General features: G+C 31.9%; 1 protein-coding gene across 3 annotated transcripts in view; it reads left to right on the top strand.

Moving 5' to 3' along the window:
• LOC145263789 (spectrin beta chain-like) overlaps window positions 1-18,367 on the top strand; it is a 532,547-nt gene that overhangs the window by 497,988 nt on the left and 16,192 nt on the right. For 2 of the 3 annotated variants that reach the window (XM_080120846.1, XM_080120845.1), the window contains 3 exons: window positions 3,917-4,171; window positions 11,950-12,054; window positions 17,873-17,892. In XM_080120846.1, the coding sequence (XP_079976972.1) occupies window positions 3,917-4,171; window positions 11,950-12,054; window positions 17,873-17,892 (380 nt within the window). The remainder of the gene's footprint in view (window positions 1-3,916; window positions 4,172-11,949; window positions 12,055-17,872; window positions 17,893-18,367) is intronic. The other variant, XM_080120847.1, reaches the window with a different exon arrangement.

Raw genomic sequence — 18,367 nt, 5'->3', positions numbered from 1 at the left:
TTTATTTTTAGTTAATTTTTAATGTGCAATAATTTACATTAGTTTGAAATAGGTTAAATTAAAAAAAAAAAAAAGTCCACTGATGTTGGCCCACTGCTACGAATTTGGAATAGGGGTATGTGAGTAAGAAAGAAAAAATGAAAGAAGAAACAGGGAGACAAGAAGTACATGAAAGCCAAAAAGCTTCCCAATTCGTATACGTGAATTTGAATTAAGCAGTATCATCATGAAACAATTAAATGTCTTTATTAAACAAAATTAAATTAAATAGCTTCTGGCTATTATCTCTTCGTGGTATACCAGTAATAATTTTGTGGCACATTAATGTGCCACCAAACTGGTTGGGAATTACTGCCTTAGAATATGGTATCTACACTATTATATAAAAGATACTGTGTGTGTGTGCGCGCGAGTCCCTTCCTTATAGACTCAGCTGTTTCGGAAGCTATCTTTTGCATACTTCACACAAAGGTAATTTATATGTCTGGCAGTGTTCTTAGATATGTTTTGTACAGAAATTCATTCGATAAGTATTGAAAATCGGAAAAATCTGATCTTAAAACTTTTCTTTTCTCTCTTATAGATAAAAAAGAATTTTTACAGGGGAATATTTTTACATTACACCACCAAGGAAATAATAAAATCTCAGCAAATCACATCTTAAAAAAAAAAAAAACACAAAAAAAAACAGATTTATTGTCATCTAGAGATATAGCTCAGTGGTAGAGCATTCGACACCAGATCGAATGATCCCCTGTTCAAATCTTGGTGTACCTCGGAATTTTAATTTTTTCTTAATCATGAGTTTAATTTACGATAAAAAAAAAAAAAAAAAAGGAGGTACCATTGAAAATTGCCGCAAATCATTTCTTCGTTTGCATATTTTAAAACTAAACATTAATTAGAAGTGACTTTTCCAGGGCATCTATCGTCAAGCCTATTGTAAACAAACACAAACGGAATTTGATGAACGACATTATCTTTATTCTTTTATCTCTTTTAATTAATCCACTGGGCAAATTATTCCTCATAATATATAATAATTAATAGAGGATTGATTTTATAATGATACATATGCAATCTGCATAAATTAAAATATGTTTAAGCATATTGTACGACTGGGCAACGCCGGGGGCCAGCTAGTTTACTTATAAAGCATTTAAGTTAAATAGGTTAATCTAGCTTATCCTTGTTTTGCTATTATTTATTAAATGTTGATATTTTTCTTCGACAGCCATATCTAATGGGTTAGGTAGCAATAAAAAGGGTTTGCAATTTATGTAGATTTATTTTTGTAGAAAAAAAATTTTTTGCTGTACATTTTATTTTAATGCCACACTTCACCATTGCTCATAATAAAACGATTCCCTGCTTACTTGGTGATGGGTTCCAGCCTGCTTGGATAAAATTAGGGATCGATATTTGTGAGAATCTCTTGACGTTTTGATTTTTGTTGCCAATCTTGGTTTTGATCAGTTTTCAATCTTTGGAAGATATTGAAAATTTTGGATTTTAAAAAAGAATATGATCACAGGAATGATCCCCCCCCCCCCCCCAATAAAAAAAAAAATGGGAAGCAAAAAGTGTTGGAAGAAAGATTTTCTTTTTTTTCAGATTAATTAACTTTTTTTTCTAGTTTTTAAAAAAAAATTTTTTTTTTATTTCACTGCTGTTTGCTTTTTCTTCACGCAGTATTTTTTCATTTTTATCTTTTTTTTAAAATTTTTTTTAATGATTTAAATCTTTCTCTGCAAATCAACCTGACATCTTTTTTGCTTTTGATTTTGTATTTCTAAATTCCTTTCTCTGGCACTCAACCAACTATTTTTATATCCGACATCTTGATTAACAAAATTAATTCTTTCTGCCTGTGAAAATTAAATCCAAACTCAAATGAAATTTCGTTTTTGAATTTTGGGAATGAGATTTGACTGTTCATATTGTTTGGATTCTTCAAACTACCGTTTTCATCTTGAGTGTTATTTTCACAACGTATTGGCTGATGTGACCTCCGACCTTCTTTTTGATGTGTATCTTGTTAAATTTGGAAATCTACAAGGACCCATGAATAAAGTACTTGGTAAAATTCAGTTATATATTACACTCTTCCTGAGGTTGTAGGTTCAATCCTCAGTGTAGGCAACATTCAAAATACAATTATGAATTAGTTAGGATTTCTCAACAATCACGTTTGACACAAGTTTCTGTTAGATCATTAAAGTTAAGCAACATTGAAACTAGTCAGTACTAAAATGGGTGACCATTTAGAAACATCAGTTACTGTATGTGCTCTCCACTTATTTCAGCATTGTTTCTGATCATCCTAGATTTATCCTTGCCACTGAAATCCAGCAGTACCAATTGGTTGGGATTGCACAACCCTTGCTTCATAATTATATATGCAGCCGACTGAATGGAAGCGATAACTAGGACTTCTACTTAGTCATGGCTTACTTAACAAGAACATGCTACCTCCATGGATTACGTAAAGGATTCGTTTTGAAGTTCCATACAGATTCCAGAGTTTGACAGAAAGATTCCAGAGTTCAGTAAGATACACCTAAAGAAGGTTGTAGGTTGCATCAACCGAAAAGTTGTGAAAACAACGTTCAAGCTGTTGGGAAGCATTTCTTCTTAAGGCAACATTTAAACAGCTTTGTAAGTATAAGAGTTCCAATTGAAGCTTTTTGTGCACTATAACTGGAATGCTGTTGGGGCCAGTTGATATGAATAACATTGATACCGTCGGTTTCAAATCCAAATAAAAGAAATCTATAATTGGTTGTCTGTCTTTCTTCAACCTCTATTTATATGTCTCCTTAGAAACAGCATCATTTTTGGGGAGACAGAGGCTGGAGAGTCAGTCCCCTTTGTTTGGATTGGGTACCGATGTTCTGATCTTCTGTAAAACATGTATAAATAAATATTACGCTCTTATTTAAAAAATCTTTTTCTTAATTATCAAACATTCTGATGGGGGGGGGAGTCTTTCTCCAACTAATATATAATTGTAAGACTCTGTAGACCGTACACCCTTGCTTGAATCTTGTCTTTGACTGTTGGGCGGTTCCATCTTTTAAAGAAGGGATGACAGGTGAATTTGAATGCGTATGGGCATGGCTCAGCAGCTAAGGAATGAGGATGGAGAGTTGTACGTTTTGATTTCGATTCTATAGTATATATGTGTGTGTGTATATATATATATATATATATATCACTACTAAGTTCAATATAATAATCAATAGAGAATTATCTCTATAATAATAAATACGTAATCTGCATGAATTAAAATATTATATGTAAGTGTATCTTATGACCAGGCAATGCCGGGCAGCCTGCTAGTACACACACATATATATATATATATATATATATATATATATATATGTGTGTGTGTGATAACAGTATAGCTACATTCCAAGTTCAAAATATATTTTTATTTATTGTTTTTCGTTCCAATCGAAAAATAAATATTTGGAACTTGGAATGTAGCTATACTGTTATTATTTTATAAATGCTCTGTTGTTATTTTTAACTAACATTGAGCTTCTAAACTAAAAGGATTGAATATGCAAAAGGTGATATATAATTGAAAAGGTATATTTTACCGAGTTGGCGAGGGGGGGAACAGATAATGGAATTTTTTTTTAATGTAAAGGAATTCTTTAAATTTATAAATTTGCTTCCCTTCATTTAACACACTGTATCCTGAATAAAGCCCTGTTAATCGAAACAGATTATTAGACAATTTTAGATTTTGTAAAGTTTATGTTCATTTCGCTTTGGATTTTCCACTTAAATTTTAAAGTAAAAAAAAAAATATATATTTTTTTGTCCCTTTTTTTCTGGAACTTTGCTTGGTTGTTATTTCTTGAACTCTGCCCATTAACTAAGTTTTTTCTGTCTTTGTTGCCAGTTCTGGACACGTCTGAAAATGAAAAACCCAAAGCACCTTTTGGTCATCATAATATCTCTGAACCCCTGCCCGAAGACGGTTCCCTCCAGTTGTCTTCTCACACACATGAACCTCACCCTGCACAGTCAAACAGCCAGCTTCCCCCTTCGCAACTTGCCCCCTCACACCAGCAGCAACCATCACAGATGGTTGATAACGATTACAGATTCCCCGGTGTGGGTAGAACTAAACAAATTCACCCAGAAACCCAAACGGGTAGGTAGTGAGACTTGTTCCGTATTACCACTTCTGTTTTATCTTAGTAGCAGTATTATTATTATTATTATTATCATTATTATCATTATTAGCATTATTATTAGTAGTAGTAGTATTAGTAGTAGTATTATTATTAGCATTATTATTATTAGTAGTAGTATTATTAGCAGTAGTAGTATTATTAGTATTATTATTAGCAGTAGTAGTATTAGTAGTATTATTAACAGTAGTATTATTAGTATAATTATTATTAGCATTAGTATTATTAGCGTTAGTATTATTAGTATTAGTATTATTATTAGCATTATTAGTAGTAGCAGTATTATTATTAGTAATAGTATTATTAGTATTATTACTATTAGTATTAGTAGTAGTATTATTAGTATAATTATTAGCAATATTATTAGTAGTAGTATTATTAGCAGTATTATTATTAGCATTAGTATTATTGTTATTATTAGCAGCAGTAGTAGTAGTTAAAGTAATTTGCCTGAAGCAGTATTTAATGTGTCTATAAAAAAAATTAAAGTTTATAGAAGGCAGAACAATGCAAAGGTATGAACGGATAGACTCAAAATGACACAACCTAAGATATAATGATAGAACCAGCGATGAAGTTTCAAATTTATTGATCCAATTCATGTGTACATGTATAACCATACATTAGCAGTATTATAATTTTTACTATTCTTGTTTCTGTTATTATTATTAAGGTTATTATAGTTGACTAAAAGAATACCCGTCCCAGGACAGGTAAAATTAATTTCCCGGACAGAGCAGTTTTGCACCATTTTTATGTCCTGCTTTCAAAGATGAAAATCAACATCTAATGCTACTAAACCTTATACTTGGAATCCGAATTCCAGTTTTGACCAAAATCCATTGCAGGTATTTGATTTTAGAAAATATTTAAAATTTAAACTTACAAATTCTTGAGGTGGAAAAATTAAAATTCAGGGAATCTTGGTTGATTGGTGTCTTATGGCTCTGGATCAAATTTAATGCAAATCTGAAATATTAATTTTCAAATGAAAATATGTGCTGATATTATGAGGCCCTCACCCTCAAATCTTTAATATACTCCAAGGAAACTGAAATTTTATGAATATTTATTAACTGCTAAGATTTCACAAAATTTGGAAGTATCTGGATTGTCACAAAAGACATCCATTCCCTTTTTTTTACCCCCCCCCCCATTTTGCATAAAACTGTATTAAATATAGCTCACATTTGAAGCCTTTTTACGTCTAAGTGGTGTTTTAAAATTCATGATGATTGGTTAATTAGTTCAGTGATTTCAATATTTACAAATATATAAGTGTATAAGTAAAATTGAATTACTTCACCTAGTGGCCGCTATTCGGAATGCATAACCATAAGTCACCATCAATAGACTGTCTTGTATCAAACGGTTATAAAGAATGTTTTAAGTTTAGTTTAGATAGTATGGAACCGATATAAATGATTGTACACTAAACATGCATGCAGGGTCCCTCTCCACAAGTGAAAAATTTACTTTCACCATGTCTAATGTTTGTGCAAAATTTTTTTTTAAATCCAAGGCGTGGTTATTCAGAAAAATGCAAACAAATGAACAGACTAATGATTTTGGGGTAATTTTACCCCTATAATGGCCCCTAGGGGAACAACCAGAGTTATCCCGGAAAATCCATTCTGGCAAAAATTTACTTTCACCATGACTAATGTTTGTGCAAAATTTAAAAAAAAAAAAAAAAAAAAAAATCAAAGGTAACAAATAAACAGGAGTGAATTACTAGGTCCAATCCCTCCTTTGTTGGCTTGTTTCTCTCTTTTTGTTTTATTTTACTTCAGTCGAAGTTCTCAGAAATCAAGGGGCCGACAACCAGGGGCTAACACTTGAACTCTATATGAGATAAATAGATATTCAAATGTTCCATTAAAGTTCTTTATCTCTCAAACACTGAGTTAGTAAAGAAATTGAGAACATAATTTTCCTCTCCCCAATTAACCATTTTCATATCTTGCAGTATATCTTTCATTTTGGTCTCTTGGTCTTACTGGATTCCAGGACAAGAATTTATCTAGTCTGGTGGAGTATCCAGTTTCGTGCTATTACTTGAGGTAATATCACTTGGAGAAGGTGCACCATTCCTCGGAAAAGCTGTGGGGTAGCCGTAGTGAGGAGGTCTTATTTGGGCAGCGAATACTATGTGATTTTGAATATTTGGTCAGGGTTTACTTTTAGGAAAAAGTATCCTCATGCCAGATTGTTCTGACAAACCCCTGTACAGAGAGACCTTAGACACTCGAGGATAGTGTCTAGTAGGCATTCTAGTTCTCTCCTGGCTTGTCTGAATTCTCAGTCATGTGGGAATCAAAGTCAATGACAGGGCAAATACAGCTGCAAAAGAATCTTCACACCTCCCAACTGACAATTATAAGATTCCTCATACTAATCTTAGACCCCAGATAAAAGCACACATACAAAGAAAAAAATGGCAACTACAGTGGAATCAACATGAAAGCAGCAAACTATACTCCATAAAAACCGAACTTAAGGCACGATGTCCAAACACCAAAAGATCATGCAGAGAAGATATAATACTGACTCGACTACACATAGAACACACCAATATAACCCATTCATATATACTCAATGAAGAATCGGCACCAGAATGCATTCCATGCCAAAAGAGGCTTACAGTGGAAAGCATCCTAGTTAAATGTACTGACCTTGCTCCAACCAGAAAACTGTGGAAAACAATATGGAGGACCTTTTTGAAAAAGTCAACCCAATGAATATCCTATCATACCTAAAAAAAAAAAAGTAAATCTATATATGAACATCTAAGAAAATTTAAAGACATCATATATACATATTCAACTGTAAATACAACATCTGAAATATGCACACAACTAATTTCTTTTGAAAACTCTTCTGATTTTTAATGGCCAAAAAGAAAAAAAAAAAAAAGGCTGAAAAAGTCGTTAAACCCATTCAATCCAATCCAATTCTCCTTTGTTGGAGGACCCCAAAAAAAATTAATTTACAAGAAGTCATATTTTTTATTTGAATTATTTGATGGTTTTTCAGTAAGCAATTAAAAATTCTATTTTTAATTGGTGTTTTTTTTTTTTATGAAAAATAAAATTTGAGAAAATTTTAATAAATTTTAATTATAAAATTTTATCTGAAAAAAATTTTATGTGACTTTATTATTTTTTAAATTATGACCATTTGTTATGAGAGAATTAGTCTGTTGATAACAGCATAAATTGGAAATAGCAGCCACTAGGTGAAATAATTCAATTTTACCAACATATACACATATGTAACTTTATATATAGATATTGAAATGGCAGATTGCAATATACATTTACCATAAATTACCCTTTGATTTGATATTTCTCCAATTCTTTACCAACCCCTAAAATGATTATTGGTCCCCTGAAAAAAGAATGATTGGACCTAGTAATTCACTCTCATTCATCTATTTATTTGTCTGCACTTTTCTCATTAACTATGCATTGGATTTTTTAAAAAAAATTGCATAAATATTAGTCATGGTTAAAGTAAATTTTTGCCAGAATGGATTTTCCAGGATAACTCTAGTTGCCTCCCTAGGGGCCATTATAGAAGTAAAATTGCCCCCAAATTGCAAATTGTTCATACAGTCATTTGTTTGCACTTTTCTCAATAACCATTCCTTGGATTTTTTTTTTTTTTTTTTTGCACAAACATTAGTTATGGTTAAAGTAAATTTTTCACTCGTTGATGGGGAATCTACATGCTTGGCTTGTTTAACTTAATTTAGGTAATTTTTTTATGCATTTTCTACGTATCATTGATTGATAATTACTGTACATCACTTGGAATTGATATCAAGATTGAACTACTTAATATTTTGACGTTATATTTTTGATTTGTTTTCTTCAGACTTTGAACCTAAAAAAAAATATACACTGTATACATTGAATAAAAATTTTTCTAAAATAATACATTCCTACTAATTTATATTTGTTGTTTAAGCAGTGTTAGCACAGTATCTGGCTATGTCGATTTCCATCTTTACCTTGCTCCAACCTCTTTACAGCTAGTATGAAGAAAAATATTTGTGAAACTTTGTTTAAAAAAAAATACAAGTGTTACTAGTACGAGAGAGTAAGTAACTAGGATGAATGCACTAACATTTTTATAGGCGAAAAACATTAGAATTTTTTTTTTTTTCACGCAAAATAAATTTGCTTTGAACTAATGCTGAATTAGCCTGCTTCCTTGGTGGATGCTACAACTGGTTTAGGGTATTTTTGCACTGCTGAATCAGGAAATGACAATATCCATTTCTCTCCATCAGGTCAGGTTTTTGTGCGAAGTTGATTTAAAAAAAAAAAAAAAAAAAAAAAAAAAATCAGATTTTGTAACAAAAGCATTTACATTTTTCTGGCATTATCAGCTGATTTTTGTCAACACATATCATCCGAAATATGTTTTTAAGAGAAAAAAAGTTTTGCCAACAATATTTATTGATTACCTGCTAGAAATATCGATTACTCTAAACTGAATGGTGGTTATTGATAAAGGTAAGTACATGTAGATTGCATGTTCTTGGCTTCACTACAGTTTCACTGTTGTTCAAACTCCATGGCCTAAACTCCTGTTTATTCAAACTCCTGAAATGCTAAGTGGTAGGGAGCTTTCTTTTCAGGTTCCAACAGTAGTCAGCCATCATAACTGGATCCCAGCGACCCTGATACCTAGTCTCCATCTCTTTCAGGACTTGATGGAATATCTCTCCCTGCTTGTCATTCATTAAACCCAGGTTCTCAGGAAACTGGTCCATATATGAAAATAGGTAGTGTATCTTGATGCTCATGTTGCAGCCCAGGTTTCTGAAAACAGCATGTTAACAAGTTCTACATAGTTTCTGGCCTTGTTGTTGCTAAAAATAGTTCTGCGCTATCATAAATGCTTTTCATTCTTTCAATTTCACTTCGTTCATTGAGTTTTCGAACTTTGCATCTCTGTTGAATCTAAGGACCGTCAAAGATGCCAGCTTTCAACTTCTCCATGGTTAATCCTGGAAATACCTGGCACAAGTAAGTTGAAGCAGTCACCATCCTTGTCCAGAGCCTCGAATTGCTTGATTAAGCTGAGCTTGATGTGCAGCAGAGAGAAGAGTATTCACTCTCTGTCTACCGGAGGATTGTTGATGACATTCCTTTCTTTGCAAGACACCAATTCCTCCTGCACAAGCCAGTCCTTCATGTTATGCTGATCACCAGAGATGCTCGTCTGAGCTCCAATCCCCCCCCCCCCCCCCGCCAATGTTTCACGATAAACACCCGTCTAGCTGGAACCACTGTCAAAAATTTTTCCCACTCTTTGGCTGTGCCAAAACCAAAATGTAGATTCCATGAGCAAAGCTTCTTTCTTAGAAGTGCACGCCAGTGGAACTTTGTTCTGTCTGCCTGTTCCCCACCTGACTACAACTTGAATGTCTTCAAGTCCAACATAAACAAATTCCTGATAAACCGCCCCCTTAAGTAAGACACTGTATCAAATCTCCACTACTAATGATTATTACGATACTATCCCATTGATTACTGTACACGCAATAACCCTTATCCCTAAGTGGCTCCCGGGCCTTGATAAGTGGTGACTTCCATGAAAAAAAAACAAAAAACTATCAAACCTGAATACTTCTTGTAATTAAAATAATCATTTCCATTCAAAACCATTATTCAACATTGCATTTCACCCCAACCAACTTATAGAATTTAACCACACATGTGAACAAAAACATAAAAAAACGTGTGGTCATAACTCAAAAACTTGACCTGGTTGAGCAAAACCAATGTGATTTTTGCATTCAGTGCATCAAATTTGTCCTAAATCAGCTGGAAACAACAAATTTGTTGTTGATCAGTGAAAGAAAGGGAACATTAACATGATTAATTGCCGAGTGCCTAGCAGTGGTGGGACTATTCCAATATATATCTTGATTCCAATACAATTATGATTGTATTCTAAATTCCTGATTCCGATACAATTACAGATTCTGATTCTTTTTAATTTTCTAAGTATAATTTTGTTTGGTCAGAGTTGGGGGTCTAATTACCATAAAAACCTGTATAATATGTGTATACAATTTTTGCAAATGTATAAATACACTTATGGAGATGATCTATCAATTTTTTCTTGGTACTTGTACAGTTTAATCAAGACATTAAAAAATGAAAACATCGAAAAAAGGTTATATTGTACGTATCTGTTATGGAACAAAGTTCTCTGAAAAAAAAATTTCACTTAATTTCATCAAGTAATTTTTTTTTTTTTTTTTTTTTTTACAGCGAAAAAAAACAAAAACAATTTATGATACTGAGCAAAAGGTTCGATTTTTAGGAAGAAAAGATAGTATTAAAAATGGGGAGGGTGTCTTAGCGCTTTACATCGAGTTATCTCCCCGTGGCATGTTTAAAATTTCCATAATGGCTGACTTCAACGCGCTCTCATAAAAACATGTTTTTCCACTTTAAATTAAAAAAAAAATACTCAATCAAATTAAATGAAATTTTTTTTCGGAGATCTTCAGTCCAAAACGGATACGTACAATATAACCTTTTTTTCGATATTTTTATTTTTTAATGTCTTGATTAAACTGCACAAGTACCTTTTTTATTTTACTAGCAGTTTTTTTTTTTTTGTTTTTTTTTTTTATTAATACATGCAATGAAAAATTAGGCTTGAAAAAAAAAGATACAAAAATTAAACCATTAAAAGAATCGTTTTTGGCATAAGAAAATAGATACAATTCTTTTTTTTTATTCCGTTGCTCAAAAAGCTTTCAGTTCTGAAAGTCTAATTCTGATTAATCATTGCAATGTTAGTGTCTAGCTTTAACAACTAGTATTTACCGGTAAGTTTTCTGTTTTTCATTAAAATTAAAATGTTATAAAAAGACACAAGATTTTTTTCTTTTTTATGTTGTGAAACTTCAAAAGAAAATTCTTTAATTTTCTGAATAGTCGATATGGTATTCCGATCAAGTTAGTGAATACAAGTTCCGTGGCTTTCTTATTTCATATTTTTGTGAATATTTTCAATTTGACTCATCAAATCACTAGGTGAGGGTTAATCTTGGTGTGATTTATTTTTTTATCGTTAGTGTTTTATTTATCTATAAAATGAGCCACCTTTTGCTTTTGTGCTCCAGAATTTATTTTTCTATAGCTGGCACGCTTCTCAGTGTATTTTTACAAGCGATGAATGAAGGCTGTGCGTGGCATCAGATGCGCACTTTCTCAAAGGAGAGTCGTTCCAAATGTAGAGACCTATTTTTTTTTTTTTTTTACTTAAAATAATGAAGAGCTACGAAGACGGGAGTGTTACTATTACAACTAGCGACAATTTGTGCTCTAGAATTTATTTTTCTACATAGTCACTACCATTCTCAATGCTCTTTTGCCAGGAATTCAGTGATGCATCTCTGCTTCTGATGCAAGTTTATAATGGGGTTGCTGTCTTAGTCCCACACTGTCGATATTTGCAACAGAGCGATGAAACTTTCAGGTCATAAATACCTAAGTTCAGTCATTATAGCAATACAATTTGCACCCTGTTCTGAGCTATTCAGCAGAAAAAAAAAAAAAATTTAAATAGGAGGTATTACTTTTGGAACACCTTGGAAAATTCAGGATTTTATGCTGTGATTGTGTGGATGGCGGACAAAGCAATTGATTTAAATTAAAAAAAAAAAAAAAAAAAAAAATTCTTAGAACATTTACTTTCTTCGCAGGCAAAGATGGTTTCTCTGGCCGAGAGTCTTCTCCAGAATCTCTGCGTTCTTATGGTATACCAGAAAATCAAGAAGTTGTCAGGCGCAACAAAACGGACACAAATGGTTTGTACTATTTTTCTTAAAAACAAAAAAAAAAAACAAATTGCATTCTCAACCATTTTATTGTCTTGTATGTCCATCTAAAAGTCAAAAACTACAAAACTATGCACAAAGTTAATATAATCTTGATCGGTGTTACTTCTGGTTAATATCTCATATGTCAAAGAAATTATTTGTCTTTGGGGGCAATTTCTCAGCTATTTTATATACTGAAATATCTTATATAATTTATATTTATTTATATACTTATTTTTTATGTTATACATAACTCCAGGAAGGGTGATAAACACTCTGCATGTCACAATCAGTTTGGTATAAAATCAAATCATATCTGATGTTTTTAAGCAATTTTCATATTAATTATGAAACTCTGGATTTTGCTTGCTTGAATCTTGTATTATAATAAAGTTGTATTGCTATCTGTTTGTTCACAATTTAATTAATATGTACATATATATATATATATATATATATATATATATATATATATATATATATGCTGTATATTTCGGCATATAAGAAGATCCTTAAAGTTTTAAAAAAATCATCTTTATAAACCAATATTTCATAAGATACCGGTTGTTGCAATCTCTTGCCTATGCTAAACAAACATAGTTTCATAATTTAGCAGTTGTCTTATACAACTGATATATGATAAATTTATTAAAATTTGCTTTAATTTTGTACCTCGTCTTATCTGATGGTCGCCTTATACGCCGAAATATACTTTATGTACAAAAGGTATACTGCTTTACAAATTAATTTTCATACTGAAAATGAATGTTTACACACTTAAATTCCAGCATGATTTCTATATATACTATTTATTCGAAGGAAATCTACATTCAAGAAGTTACCTCATTTGCATATTACATTAAAGAAAATCTATTTTAATAATTAGCTGCATGTTATTGTTTGTTATAATAGAATTATCTTCATTGTTCTATTTAGAAATATTATTTAAAGTTTATTTAATTCATTTTTAATTTAATTTATATTGAATTTATTTTCAATTATTATTTGCCTATATCAGTTGCCTTTCCAAACTGAAGTGTTTTATTTTTTTGTTTAAGATGTAAGAGTTATTTCCCCTATAAGCTATTTTCTGTTTAATTTTCATAGACGAAAATTAATGTAGTTTAAATCGAACATGTGATCTACTTCCAGGAAAATCGTAATCATTTAGGATACTTGGTGTATTTTAAATAGTATATGACTAAACCCTCCACTCTCGAATATTTTTCAACCCGGCAATGCTAGGTATATACAGCTAGTTTCACTTGAAGACTTTTTCGATTTCAGGTCAGGTACAGTTCAACAGTATTAAATTCTATATTTTAGCAGAAATAGCTGTTAGTTATTCGTTGACAGTTTGAGAAAATAACCAAATTTCCTTTTGTGTGAATGATTGATACAGTATAAAACTCATCTATCCATCCAGCGTGGCCGCAATCAAGATTGAACTCGCTACACAAGTTTGTAGTATAATTCAAATCTTGTCGGTAGCTGAATACTTGATGCTTCACCAGGGCTATCAAGAGTATTTTTTATCGTGACGCCATTACTAGATGGAGTGCCTACCACGGCTTGAGAAAGTCCCATCTACCCTTAAGAGAAGGATAGACTGCACCAGTTTTTCAACTTAGTATTTTATCTCACGGTTGCAGTATGAAATAAGAGGATAAAAGGGAGAAGAAGAGAGTTATATGTAGTAAAAGATAAGTTATATGGAGGACAAAATTTTTTATCAGACACACACATACGTTTGAGATTTAATAGATAAAAAGATCAGTAATGTTGCAAGAATGTAATTCATTTTTTTTTTTTTTTTTTTTTTTTACACGGTGGTCACCACTTAACAAGGCCCGGAAGCCACTCAGGGATAAGGGTTATTTAAGTCAATTGGGTAGATAAGTGCAATAACTAAAACAATTAAAATAGATTTTTTTAAAACATAACATTATTCCAAAATTAACTATTATTTTAGCATGTTCAAAGGCGATTGCTGATTCCCCACCCCCCACCTTAATCTAGTCCTTACTTGGCCATACTTCAGCATAATGACAGGGCAATGATCTGATAAATATGCTATGTTGGGTCAGATCAGACCCCACATATCAGTACTGATATCCTGTCTCACTACCAGATCAGAATGTCTGAATATACTACCTTCCTAACTTAAAATGCATCAAACATTGATGTTATTGCTTTTTTTTTCCTTTCCAAAACTTAATCATGTTCTGTAAAGACAAAAAGAAAACCATTTTTATCTACAAAACAACCAAACTAAGCACTATGAATAAATATTTGCAGATATAAAGTACTTGGAGCATGAAAACTTTTACCAAAATGATTGAAACCAAAAGGGGTAAAAAAAAAAAAACACAAAAAACAACCAAACTAAACACCATGAATCTTAATTCAAAAATATAAATGACTTGAAGCATAAAAACTTCATTTTCAAAATTTTCAGATTTAACATTAAATAATATAAAAACGGTTGATATATCATAAAAAAACAAAACAACCAAACCGATCTGATACTCTGTTGACAAGATTGAATATAATTAAAACTTGAACTCCTCATGATCAGTTAACTATTGGTTTGGCTAAGTTGAGAGGAGTGATTCTTGGATAAAAAAAAAAAATTCAAAATTCTTAGTGGAATTTAAACCGAATCAATCCTGAAGATCACCAGGCTTAAAGATTGAGATTGTAAGTTCTTGGTAAATGTCAGATTTTTTTTTTTTTTTTTTTAATAAATAAATAATCCACTTCTAATATAAGTGACACTTTCTCTGTTTGTCTATATTTTGAATCTTGGTAAACGAATATCTTAACTTTTACAAATGGAAAATATTGCATTAATACTAAATGACATTTGCAAAGATGACCGTGATCATGCAATTGTTCTGTGGGCTCGAAGATGACTTGTTAGACTGATTCGAGCTTTGAAGTATTTCCCGCATGTTGGACACCAGTGGGATAATTATGTATCAGATGTTGGTTGCTCTATCTTTTCTAATGTCACATTTTTGCTTCCGTTCTTCATTGTGTGCGGATTCAGCAATTATAACCCCTTTATGAGTTGCTGCACACCAGGAGCATCTGTCTTGGATTAGTTTTTCCCATGGATTAGAACACAAACTGAACTGTTTGAGGGAGGCCTTCAGATTGTCCTTGAACTGTTTATGCTGTCCTTCTGTGGGTCTTTTTCCTTTGAGCAGTTCACCATAAAGGAGCTGTTTTGGGAACCTTGAATCTGGCATATGGCATATATGACCTGCTCAACACACCTGGCACTGCTGTAACATGGTGTGTACTGATGGAAGGTTTGACCGGGCTAGAACCTTAGTGTCTGATATCTTGCCACTTGATTTTTAACAATCTATGGAGGCAGGCCATATGGAAATGGTTCAGTTTCTTGGCATGTTTGGCATATACAGTCGAAGTTTCACAAGCATACATGAAGATGGTAAGAAATACAGCTCAGTATATTTGGAATTTAGTCTGCAGCCGAATTTCTCTGCGCTCGCACACAGTGGTTCTTAGACGTCTAAAGGCAGCACTAGCCTTGGCTATCCTGCAATTATTTCATCTATGTTGAGAGAATACTGCCCAAGTAAGTGAACTTGTTCACAGCTTTTAGGTTGGTTCCACAAATTCAGGTCTGAGGCTCAACATCCCGTTTTTCCAGGAGCAGACTGGTACATTATTTCGGTTTTCTTTAGATTAATAGTCAAACTGAAATTGTTGAATGCCTTGGAAAAACGATTGACAATATATTGCATGTTTGGTTCTGTGTTGGCATTGAGGGCACAGTCATCAACAAACTCGTATGATGGTGGTCTTAATCCTGGTAACAGCACTAAGTTGTTTTAAGTTGAACAATTTGCCATCTGTCCGGTAGTTGATGCTTACTCTGGGATCTTTCCATATTATAAATTATTCAGTGATCGGGAGATCCTATTTATTAAAAAGGAGGATAGAAGGTGATAACATACTACAAACCTTGAATTATTATATAGAGACACTAATTTAATGTTCGTAATATGTTATCGCCTTCTATTCCCCTTTTTAATAAATAGGATCTCCCGATCATCAAAGACGCAATGTAAAAAAGTAAATAAGTTAAAAAATAAATAAATAAATAATGTCGTTTTTGGGTCGTACGTGAAACTAAAATATACCTTCGGACTAGGATCCAAGGAAAGTATCTGTTCTGTCTAAAGATGATATTGTGGGGTTTCTGTTTATGTCAGGCGTCCATACGATGGAAACATGTCACAGACTCCTATAAGAATATTGGAGATAAACCGTAATAACCAGATATATTCTGACACTACATTAACCAGATTACTTTAAAAAATACTTTTACAATTTTAACAAAATGACTACAATGATACTGCAAGGTTTCCATTCACGCTGAACGTCTACAGAATGCTCAACAGCAATATACTACACATGGAAGATGCCACTAGTAAATCTAAATGGTTGAATGAGAAACATGAAATCAGGCTTAATATATTAATATTTTAATATCTAAATTAGTGGCCTGGCAAGGCCACAGATGAGACAACCAAGCACCTAAAGCAGCAGAACTAAAGCTGATTTGTGATGACACTATACATACAAATGTAGGCAAATTTGGGCATATTTTATATTTTATTGCTTTGAAAATATAGGTTCTTTTTTTACCAATTGTCATACTATTTTTACTATAGAATAGTAAAAAAAAAAAGCCTGCAAATTTTTATGTAGTTTCGTCCCATAAAAACCAAAGATATAAGCATTTCAATATTCAATTTGGCTACAAGGGTGTGTGTGTGTGTGTGTGTCTATATATATATATATATATATATATATATACACACACACACCACCTGTTTTGTCAATTTTACAAGTTCAAAATCTCAGCGACTAATGATCAGAATTTAACAAATGAAAGCTTGTTGGAAAGTTAATGACCTGAATTGTGTAGTGGGTTATGTGACATTTGCCATTAAAGTCGCACATTAAGGAGATCATCCATCATCCTTAGCCTATTTTGGGCACTTTTTTACAGCCATAAAATGTTTCTGTAAAGATGCATTCGGTAAATTTAACTTATATGGAACGGCTCATCAAGAACTTGTTTACGTTAGACTTGAAGACAACCATATTGTAGTCAGCTGGAAAGCAGGAAAACGGAAGACAATTCCACAGGCATGCAGTTCTAAGAAAGAAGCTTTGTTCATGGAATTTATGTTTAGGTTTAGGCACAGATAAAGAGTGGGAGGAATTATTGATAGTGTTTTCAGCTAAACGAGTGTTTCTTGTGAAAGTTTGGCAAGGGGGGGACCATAGACTGAAGCTCAGTCGAACACTTTCCATGAAAATGACGATACATCAGAGACAAACTTGCAACATCTCTTCTGTGAGATAGAGGTTGCAGGGAAGAGAAAAGGACATCTCCTACAAGGCTACGAAGTCTATTTTGAACTCTATCAAGACAGGACAAGTCCTTTCTAGCAGCTCCTGCCCATATGTGGCAACAGTATTCCATCCTTAGTCTGATTATAAATAATGAAAAAAAGCCTTAGAAAAACAAATGTTGATTAATTCACGTTTAGTACAATAAGAGATTTCACACTCATTCGCATTCACATAACCCTCCCACCCACGCACACGAAAAGGTTTAGTTTGGTTTCTGTTGAATGATGACGATGATTTTGTTTTTATTTTTGCTTATTTATTGCATTCAATTTCATAATTAATTTCTCCAAACTTTATCTTTACTCCTACTTTAAAATAAAAAATTTTTTCAAATTTTTTATTTCAGGTGAAGAATTTGGAAATAAGGTAAGTTTAATCAGAAGTAAAATATTAAGTTTCTGTTCTTTTTCTTTCTTTTCTTTTTCTTTCTTTTCTTTTTCTTTCTTTTCTTTTTCTTTCTTTTCTTTTTTGTTTCCTTTTTTTTCTTTTTTCTTTTTTTCTTTTCTTTTTCTTTTCTTTTTTTCTTTTTTTAACTTTTCTTTTTACTTTTCTTTTTACTTTTCTTTTTTCTTTACTTCTCATTTTTCTTTACTTTTCATTTTTCTTTACTTTTCTTTTTTCTTTACTTTTCTTTTTTCTTTACTTTTCTTTTTTCTTTACTTATCTTTTTTCTTTACTTTTCATTTTTTTTACTTATCTTTTTTCTTTACTTTTTATTTTTCTTTACTTATCTTTTTTCTTTACTTATCTTTTTTCTTTACTTCTCATTTTTCTTTACTTTTCTTTTTTCTTTACTTTTCATTTTTCTTTACTTTTCTTTTTTCTTTACTTATCTTTTTTC

This window comes from Euprymna scolopes, chromosome 39, assembly GCF_053919585.1.
Source record: "Euprymna scolopes isolate OS-2025 chromosome 39, ASM5391958v1, whole genome shotgun sequence".
NCBI classification, from domain to species: domain Eukaryota; kingdom Metazoa; phylum Mollusca; class Cephalopoda; order Sepiida; family Sepiolidae; genus Euprymna; species Euprymna scolopes.
This window is presented reverse-complemented; position numbering and strand designations above follow the sequence as displayed.